Raw genomic sequence first — 10,268 nt, 5'->3', positions numbered from 1 at the left:
CCTCTCGTTGTCCCCAACATGCCCCTTCAGTGTGCAAGGCAGCACATACTACAGGTGCTTATTTAGACTTTCCTTTCAGTTCCACCCACCTTCTTATGTGCTTCCCTAGATCACAAACACCAGTTTCTTTATATATATTTTTTTCTTTCCAAGGTACACTTCCTATTCTCACACATTACAGATGTTGGCATATATTTTCCCCTTGGACATTTGAATTAGCTGCAAAATAATTTAAGTACACATTGGAGTTCCTCTCTAACCAGATTTCAAGATAAAAGGCCAATTTCTCATTTTATGAACAAGTCTCCTTCCCAACTCCACCCCCTTTCTTCTTTTAAAAGAATGACTTAACCCCACTGAATCTGGAGTAAAAAGATTTTTGTCATACCTTTCTTTCAGCCTTGCTATAGTTTGTACATCAGCCTCTTTAATCAAATCTTAAGAAATCTTCTAAAAGAAAAGATGGTTGTATTGGGAAGCTTAAACTTTTAAGCCTACCTGAATTTAATTTCAGCATCAAGCTTTCCATTTTCTACTTAAGGTTTATTTATAGCTGCACTGTCATAAAAATTCCAATCAATAATTTTACCACACAAAGACTCTACTTTAAATTACCATGGCTTATAAACTGCATAATGCAATTTTAATTTTAGCACAAATCAATATACAAATAGTAGCATATGCCTAGTGACATACTTTTTCATATTTCTATTAGGTAAACACGAATTCATTATATGTACCCTGAAATAAATTTGTGATACGATTTTAATAACTGAATATTGAATTTACTCAATGTAGTCTAGTCTTAAAAAGCATAATTATGAAAAACTTTAAATAGGAAACACAAAATATTTCTAAAATGCTTAATCCTAAGTAGGAAGATACAAAAAAATACAAATTCCAGGCAAATTTAAGAGAGGCATTTAATGGTTCTCCACTAATACTGAAAAATTATTCTCTTTATGAAGAATTTTAAATGAGTCATACTTTCCTGACTAAATCATTGCTTTACTCAACATTAGGTGAAGAGTTAACTGCTAACTTGAAACCTTATATTCACTTAAACTGTACATCTACATATAAAGGCTGGTAGAAAGCATAGTTTACTATATACAATACTTAAAACATACAGTATCATGTGCATCAAGCTCATCTGACATTTACCTAAGAGGGTGAAAAGCTGTCATCTAAATACCTTCTAAAAACTCGATTCCCACTTCCCATACTCACACCACAATCAAGCAACTTGAAATTATGCACTTTTTCCTGGCAAAGCTATGTTCTATGCCCAACTTTTAGTAAGTTAACATATTTCTGTCCCTTACACACTGGCCTAATTATTCACTGATTCATTATGATTCTAAATTTATAACTTTTAAATTCATAATGAAATCAATCCATGGTTAGCACAATAGTTTTCTATCTTAAAAAGCGTGAAACGGAAATCGAGTAATATGTACAATGGATATAGAGAACTAGTTTAGAAATCTTGAGAATTTTTCCAGAATGTGTGGGTTTTGTGTTGCTGATATTGTTGTTTGCTTTAAATGCGGGGCGGTGGGGGTGGGGAGACGGTAAGGGCTAGGAAAGAATAAATCCACAGCGCTAAATTATGGTCATGTTTTAAGAGTGTACAACTTACCCAAATTCAAAGCAATATGGACAACTTGTCAACACCTACTAATCCCATCACAATTTGCTGGGGGAAAATGGGGTGGAGATGAAAAAAAAAAAAAATTCTTTTTAATGCCTTTCTTCCTCCCCCACGCAGCGAATGCCCCAACACACACGTATCTGGTTCACTCTGCGGCACGGAAACTTAAAGAAATAAATCAGCCACAGACAAACCTGATGATCCAAGCTAGCCCCAAGCAAGCTCCAGGCACTTCTGGAAGGAGCCTGCTCGCTGGGCGCTCAGGCGGCGCGGCAGCTGAGTAGCTCTCGGCGAAGGTGCCCCACACCTGGGCGCCGAGTCCGGCGGGACCCCCAGGTCAGCGGCGGGGCGGGGAGGGCGCGGGAGGAGGGACCGGGAGGGCCCGGCGGGGCAGGACCGCTAAGTGGTCCGGCCCGGGCGCACTCTGCACCCTGCCGCGCCGCCAGGCAGCGCGCCGGCAGAAGAGGGGCGCGAGCGGGCACAACGGAAGGACCCACGACGAAGAGGAGGCTACAAGTCCACAAAATCGCGGCCGGGTACGCACCCGGACGCTGTGGCAGATCGCTAAGGCTCCGGGAGCAGGAAGTCCTCGCGCCTTCCTCAGGAGCCCGGACGACCCCAGCCCGGCTCTGACCCCGAGACACCTGTTCCGCCGCGCCCGGGGTTTGGGTCCATCCTCCACGCTTCCCTACCAACCCGGAGAAGGGGGAGGGCGGGGAGAGGGCGAGGGGAGCCGAGACCTTGGACCCGCAGCCTGAGGGCGCCTCCGCCGGCCGTACCTGACATCAGCTGCGGCTCCCTCTCGCCCCTCCTGGGGGGCGGAGAGGGGGACGACTTCGGACCGGCGACCTTTGCTTCTCTGGGCAGCCGCAGAAGTGGCTCGTGGCCGCTAGCCGAGGCCGCCCGCTGCCGCCCAGATTATTCCCCGGCAGCGGCTGCAGCAGCAGCAGCAGCGGCCAAGGCGGGCCCTACGCGCGCTCCCGCCCGCTCGCTCCGCCCCTCCCCGCAGCGCGTCCAAGCCGTGGCCCGCCTACGGCGCAGCCGCCACCCGGAGTCTCCTGGCGCTGACGTCTCCGCCGCCGCACCAGCCCCAGGGAAGGGCGGAGCGGGAGGGGCGGTGGGCGGGGATACGGCGACGTGAGGAACCGGGGATTGGCCGCCGGGCGCACGCTCCGCCCTAATGCGAAGAGGTCTGGGAAGTCGGTCTTCCAAGAGCAACAGATTTCGTTATAGCCCCCTTGCGGCTTGTGTCTGCTACCCTCCACCTTTCTGATCCTGCTATAAAGTTATGCACTTGCTTCCGGACCTTGAGGGGGACGAAGGCAGGGCCACAACAGGGAAGGAAAAAGGGGATGCCTGAGGGATCTTTGTCTGAGGTACAGGCTCTAACCCTGCAGGACTCTTGTGGCCTGTAGCCTGCTCTTAACCCGTTCATTTGTTTTTCTGTTCTCTCCCCGTACTCTCTTTACTCAGTATCTCTCTGGACTTATTGAAAGGAAGTAATAAGATGAAGTATGCATACGGGTGCTGGGTCATCATGTATGATGACCGAGATAATGATACTAGAAAGCTTTCTGTAGGCACATTTCGTCTTTGGTTCTGTCAGCACTTCGGTTCTGTGGGGCAATGGCCAGAAGAGCTTCTTCGGGGCTTAACAAAACCTATCTCCCCTTTCACTGGGCTCTGAATAAGGAAGTTGTCTTTGGAATAGGGGGAGGAGACTGCCACCTCTTGAGACAACCCCATAATAGTCATGAGGTGAGGGTAAGGTATCGGCTTTACTGGCGTTAACCATTATCTACAAGACCAAGTTCCAGAATAGGAAAGCTATCCTGCTTCCTTTAAATGCCCTATCCAAGCGGTTCTTTAGTACTCTACAGCATGGTTGTTAGAGTATGGGCTCTAAAATCAGACTGCCTGGGCTGGCATCTTGGTCCCTCCACCTATTGGCAAGTTACTTAGAATGTCTGAGACAAATAATAAACAATATACATTATTGTTGTTATTTTTTCTTTAATTTGCTTAGGTTCAGCTGTAGTGTAGTTTCTCAGGACATAGCATCAATATATCCAAAAGAATTGTGAAACATAAAGCACATGTAGTGATTCTAATACAGATGTCTTATTTTTCAGATGAGAAAACTAAGGCCAGAAAGATAAACTGATAGGTCCATGCTAGAAGAGAAGTGCAGCTATCCTGCTGTCCAGGTTATTGCTCTTTCCCTGGCTCATGGGTCCAGACTTCTCTCCCTTACATCCTTACCTCCATCCTCTACTCCTCCCCAACTTGTGTACAGTTGTTGCTCAGCCTCCTCCCCCTCCACCTTTCCACAATATCTTTCACCCATTGTAAAACATGGAAGGGAGACCCTTTCAGAGGTCAGTGTTCCAAATAGAAACCAAAACTCGCAACTCCTTTTCTCATTTTAATTTTATTAAAAGTTATAATGAATAAAGAATAACACTTTTTTCCATTGAGCAAAGATTAGAACCCTTTCCTAAGATAAGGTCAGTCACAGCCTTATCCAGGAAAATTACTTGCTGGAAACAATACTGGACCAAATCAGCCCTGCTCCCACCCTGCCTTTCTTTGAAAATAGCTTTTTTTTTTTTCTTTTTTAAAAGAGATACGGTCTTTCTGTGTCGCCCAGGCTGGAGTGCAGTGGCTATTCACAGATGTGATCATGCACACAACAGCCTCGAGCAACTGGGCTGAGGGCTGAAGCAATCTTCCTACATTAGCCTCCCCAGTAGTTGGGATTACAGGCACAGGCTGTGACACCCAGCTAATAACTATTGTTTTATAAAAACACTATGTGCTTGTGCAAACAAATTGAAAAATTTTAAACAAAAATGCAAAGAAGTTAAAATCTGTCCAAATCCCATAATATAGAGATAACCATTTCTTAAATTTTGTGTTACATTCTTCTAGGCATCTCTCTAAGAATAGAAGCCCATATAGACATATAAATACAATATTTCATAAATTGGATCTTATTATCTGCACAGTGAACAATAGTCATGAAAAACATCATTTTTAAAAGTTGCATAGTGTCTGTTAGATGGATATACCGTCATTTGTCCAACCAGTATTCTACTGATTGACATTTATGTTTCCAAGTTTTTACTATCATAAAAAAGTCTCTTATGAACATTCTTATCCACAGGCTGTTGCACAATTGTGCAATTATCTCCTTGGACACATTCCTAGAAGTAACACTAATGTCAGCCAATTCTTTAACATTTTCAATTAGAGAATAAAAGTTGTGGTTACTTTGAAAAATATACTTTATATGTGGGACTCAAAACTGACCAGATTCTCCCATTTGAAACATATTTGAAACACAGGTAAACCTGACTATTATTGTTTTTCTTGTGTCTAGTGTTTAATAATGCATGTTAAAGCTCCTTAGAGTAGGTCGGTAGACATTACTGGTTGTCTAAACCAATATCCTTTCTTCTTTACTAGTAGAACTCTGATTTCTTCAGGGTGACAGCATGTCCAGTTAAAAATATTCATGTTCCTAGACTTTCTTAAGTCATGGCTGGCCATGTGACTATCAATTAAATAAAAGTGAATTTCCGTAGAGGAGGGTCAATAAATATTGCTTTAGCCATTTGATCTGCACCCACCCCTTTTATTTTTTTGAACCTGAAACAGGGACATGATACTGGAGGTAGAGCAGACATATTTCACCCATAATAACAAAAGCCACACTGACACTATTAATAATGTAGGACACCGGAGGTGCCTAGGTCCGTGGTTGCTTTAGAGGGCCACACTGACCAGCTCTGGACTGTCCCACTTCTGGATTTGTTGTTAGGTGAGGAAGACTATATCCCTTCTATATAAGATTTTGTTATTGTCTGTTATAAGTATCAAATCCAATTCTTAGTTGACATAATAAGATAGGCCAAGTCATCATTTATTTAGCACTATATACAGAATTTTTTTAACAGACAGAATGAGACGAAAATGGTGACAGAAAATGCAAACAAGCTAGCAACAACAGTGAAACATTGTCTTCTTTAATAGACTTAGTTTCCCTTTAAATACCTACATTTTACAAATATATTGACACCACTTTATAATAATTAAGTTAAATTTCGTGAATTAAATTTTATTAACTCATATGGTAGTATTAAAATATGTTCACAAATTATTTGATACTTCTTCCTTCAAAGGGTCAAACTTCATTCCCCTCACCTTGAGTTTGGACTGTATCAAATGACTTGTTCTCATGAATAGAATGCAGAGGAAATGATGTAGTGTGACTTCTGAGGGGAAACTATAAAACATGCCAGCCTTTTTATTCTTTCTCCAGGATTACTTGTTGGGGCCAGGTAGCTGTCATGTCAGAGTCATAAGGTCACTCAGGCAACTTATAAAAAGGCTCACATGGTGAGTAATTAAGGCTTCCAGCTAACAATCGGTGAGGTATTGAGGCCTTCTGACAATAGCCATGTGAATGAGCTTGGAAGCAGATCCTCCAATCCCAGTCAGGCCTTCATATGATTGCATGCATCCTGGTCAACATCTTGACTGTAACCTAGAAGGTGACCTTGAGACATAATCATTCAGCTACGGTCCTGAATTCCTAAGCCACAGAAACAGTGAGATACTAAATGTTTAAATGATTTTCGTTTTAAGCCACTAAGTTTTGGGATAGTTTGTTATGCAACAATAGGTAACTCATGCAGCTGGATATAATAGAGCCTAGCACAATGCCTGGCACACATGCTGGTGTTCGATTATTTGTTGTTTGAATGAATAAATAATTGAATGAAGTATATCTTTTACACTTTAGTGGGTAGCATACAATGTTAGGTTTATCTTTGCTCCCTGACACCTGTATTATCTAAGGGTTTTTTGATCTCTCATAGAGAAATGAAGTGTGAATCTTACTGAGAGCTAAACTTCGCCAGTTGTGGAAGTAACATGGTGAACAGAATGGAATCCTTGAAACTTGAATTCTGCCCCTAGTTGTTTTTCCTCAATCAAAAATGTTTTAAAAATTAATGAGTTAACACAAAATTAAACCATGTCTCGAAACCAGACAGCCATCTTGTCTGCCATCTCCAAGCAAATTACAGATTGACTCATAATACAAATTTGCCCACAGGGCTTGCAATACTATTTCACAAGGTAGGCTGTATTATTTCTCTTCACAAATGACCAGTCTGATGCATAGCACGTTTAGCTACAGATGCCTCTGATGACTTTCCCTGCAGCATTTTCATGGCTCACCAATAGGTCTGTCTGCATTTCTCAGGTCTACCAAGGGGGTGGTTCGATTCTCCTTTGATGTAATCGATCCAAAGATCAGAATCTACAGATCTAAATTCTCTCAAAGCCCTCTTTTGCAGGATTCTTGCATTCTTCCTTTTCAAACTGAATCATTTCCTGAAAAAGTCAACTGAAAATGGATGGCTCTCCTGTAAACTTTTAAACACACCTCTAGCCTTTTTGTAGCCACCACTTTGGTAAGCCCAGTCAAGGTACTTATCCTTCAGTGCCCCCAGTTTTATCACTGATTAGCTGGACGACCTGTAATAAGTCACCTACCCCTTCTGAATCTCAATTTCCCTATCCACTAACTGGGGAAAATAATCCCAATGTACTCCAAAAGGCAGTCAATGAGATTATGTATAAATATGCTTTATATATACAGTATTAGCATTCTTTTAATTAAATTAGGCTGATGAGGTCTACCTTATGTTTAAGCAGTTAAGCATTAAGTATTTTACATGAATACCATGGAGATCTTTCTTTCAGGAAGTGACAACTTATTTACTGATTTTACTGTGTACTGTATAAAATAGTAGCATCATTCATAGCAAGCAGTTTGGATTTAAGAGTATGGTGGAATGGTAGCTTATATGTCAGATCTCATTTTATTAGCCTGTTGAAAATTTATTACTCTTTTAAAAGAATGCATAATTATCACTGGCTCCTTTTTCTTTTCATGAATTAATTTGTAACTGTGGCTGAGTATATCTGCTCCTCTTTATTGTAACAGAGGTACTTAAACAAACTTAATAACAAACATATATTTAACCGGTTATTTGAGTTTATGAGTTCATCCTAGAGCAAAATTGCATCCAATAGCAAGAAAATAAATGGCAGAAAACATGTCTTTCTCTTTCAGAGGGCAGAGCTTAGGGCACACAGGGGAAGGCTTTATATACTGGAACATCAAAGGTAGAGATGAGGCAATTATTAACAATGCACATTTTTGTGGCATGACTAACCTGAGAGGTAATATATGTTAGAATGAGTAAGACAGAACCTTAGTGTGAGATTCAAGTCCTGATTATGTAGTGAATGAATGGCCTTAAATACAAGGTCCCTAGTTTAACTGTATTGTTGTTTCTTGTTTTCAGCTATTCAACTGTGAGCCCAAATCAGTTGAAACTACTGGCCTAATTAGATATCAGACTGTTTGTTGTTGTGGATGATCCCTGAGTAAGAAAAAGAAAAATTCTAGGGGGAAGAAAGGGACAGAGCTTCATGTACCTCATTTCCTATGTTAAATTAGGAAGTAAGTGAAAAATGGACACCAGGAAACAAAGATGAGGGAAATCCTTCTGGCAACATTGTGCTTTTAGACAGAGCTTCTCATCTCCTATTGAAAATACCTGACAGTGCCACCCTGTATAACCTAAGGGAAGATTTTCTAAACAGTTTTTATTCCTTGCAGCTACATCTTCACAAAATTTACCAAGATTTTGAGACAATTGGAACGGCTGGTGGTGTTTTCTGAATTGACTGACAGAGGAATAGGGTTCAGATGGAGAATAGAGCAGAGGAAGAAATAAAGAAGAAAGTCTAGGAAGTACATTTAACCTCAAGGGAAGAGGACTCAGTGTGACTCACAGCATATTAGCTTGAAAGCAGAGACTGTCACGTGTGCACTGAGGAACTTGTGTCATCTAGAAAAATATTCTCAGCTTACGAGGCTAGAATCCCTAGGGTTACTCTCTGTTCCTCCAGTTCCCTGGAATAAGAATCAAGAGTATTCCTTAATTGTTTTCTCAATTGATGAGAAACAGAAGCAGAAACATTTGTTGTAAATGAAATAGTTGGTTTCTTTAGTTTGAAATCCCAAAGGAGTAAATTATTTATAAATGTATATGTTGCATCTGTTATTGTAAAGAACTAATTGACTTACAAATTGTGTAGCTGCATAATGTGGCATTTTTTTTTTCTTATTTCAAGTTGTATTTCTAAATCTAAAGGTGGACCTGTGGTAGATACCTTTTCTGGTTTCTATTCATCCTCCATTGAGAAGCATCTCCTTCCTCAGCCTTTTTCCACAAATTCCCATTTGGCTGAAATGGCTCACAGAACTTGGGCAAATACTTTACCTATGTTTACTCACTTATTATAAAGGATACAGATGAATAGCCAGATAGAAGAGATGTATAATGTAAGGTATGGGAGAAATGGCATGTAGCTTCCATGCTGTCTCCAGGCATACCAACCTCTAGGAACCTCTGTGTGTTTGGAAAGCCCCCCAACCCTATCCTGTTGGGGTTTATAGGTATATGGAGGTAATAAAGGTAAAATGAGGTGATAAAGGTAGGGCCCTTTATCCAGTAGACCTGGTGCCCTTCTAAGAAGAGGAAGAGCTCTCTCTCCCCATTATGTAAGGACACAGAGAGATGCCAATCATCTGTAAACCAGAAAAAAAAAGCCCTCAGCAGAAACCAAGTCAGCCAGAATGTGGATCTTGGACTTGCTAGCCTCCAGAACTGTGAAAAATAAATTTATGTTGTTTAAGCTATTCAGTCTGTGGTATATTGTTACAGTAGCCCAAGCAGACTAATACAAGGGGCTACCTGAAGGGTTGATGCAAGATCCTGTCCTCTGTTTTGTCTAACTCAGAACTTAGGGCAGAAGAAGCTGGAAAACACAGCAAACTGAAGTAATAACTCTAGACACCTGGAGGCAGAGATTACAGTTGAAACATGCAATAGACTGCCTAAGGCAAAATCTGGAGAGAGTTTATTTGGGAAATTAAAATATTCAAAAGCAACCATGTATACATGGAAATTTAGAAAGCCATGCACATGCCCAGGGCAAAACACATGCTTAGAAAACACCTGAGAAAACCCTGAGCTTTCATTTTGGGCTGATCCCTTAGCACAGTGCAAGCCTGACTAAGAATTGAAGTAGAGCCCTGGCTTAGAGCCAATTTGCAAAGACTGTGAGAGCTTCTGGTATTCGAAGAAATCTGCCAAAACACTAGCTGAACATAGCTAAGGGACAGAGTCTTCAGTGACCATATTGACAAGGAATACAGTCTTTGAAATAATGTTTGAGACAGGCCTCAAATAAACTGACTGCTACAGCCTTCAAGAACCAGAAAACAGCAAAGCCTAGGAAAGTGAAGAAAATCTAATTCCTAGTTACCACATCGTAGGAGCCAAATGTCCACTTTTCAAGCTCACACACAAAAATTACAAAGCATTCAAAGAAACAAAGTATGGCTCATTCAAAGGAACAAAATAAATGGATAGAAACTGTCCCTGAGGAAGTCCAGACATTGGAATTACTAAACAAAGACTTTAAAACAATTGTCTTAAATATGCTCAAAATGCTAAACATGGAA

The 10,268-nt window shown here is 41.1% G+C and overlaps 1 protein-coding gene and 1 long non-coding RNA gene across 3 annotated transcripts in view; one reads left to right on the top strand and one right to left on the bottom strand.

Annotated features, from left to right (window-relative positions):
* The window catches only part of C1GALT1 (core 1 synthase, glycoprotein-N-acetylgalactosamine 3-beta-galactosyltransferase 1), a 119,122-nt gene extending 116,413 nt beyond the window's left edge, over positions 1–2,709 (bottom strand). Inside the window, exon 1 of one of the 2 annotated variants that reach the window (XM_003896281.5) lies at positions 2,434–2,709. In XM_003896281.5, the coding sequence (XP_003896330.1) occupies positions 2,434–2,440 (7 nt within the window). In that variant the 5' untranslated portion in view covers positions 2,441–2,709. Of the gene's footprint in view, positions 1–2,198; positions 2,412–2,433 lie in introns of those variants that run through there. The other variant, XM_009203354.4, reaches the window with a different exon arrangement.
* Positions 2,710–2,760: 51 nt separating this feature from the next.
* On the top strand, positions 2,761–9,713 carry LOC103883061. The gene is made up of 3 exons (XR_001900984.3): positions 2,761–3,861; positions 5,979–6,267; positions 8,038–9,713. It is a non-coding gene; the product is annotated as an uncharacterized LOC103883061 (long non-coding RNA).
* The last annotated feature ends 555 nt before the right edge of the window (positions 9,714–10,268 follow it).

The sequence above is a fragment of the Papio anubis genome, chromosome 4 (assembly GCF_008728515.1).
Source record: "Papio anubis isolate 15944 chromosome 4, Panubis1.0, whole genome shotgun sequence".
NCBI classification, from domain to species: domain Eukaryota; kingdom Metazoa; phylum Chordata; class Mammalia; order Primates; family Cercopithecidae; genus Papio; species Papio anubis.
This window is presented reverse-complemented; position numbering and strand designations above follow the sequence as displayed.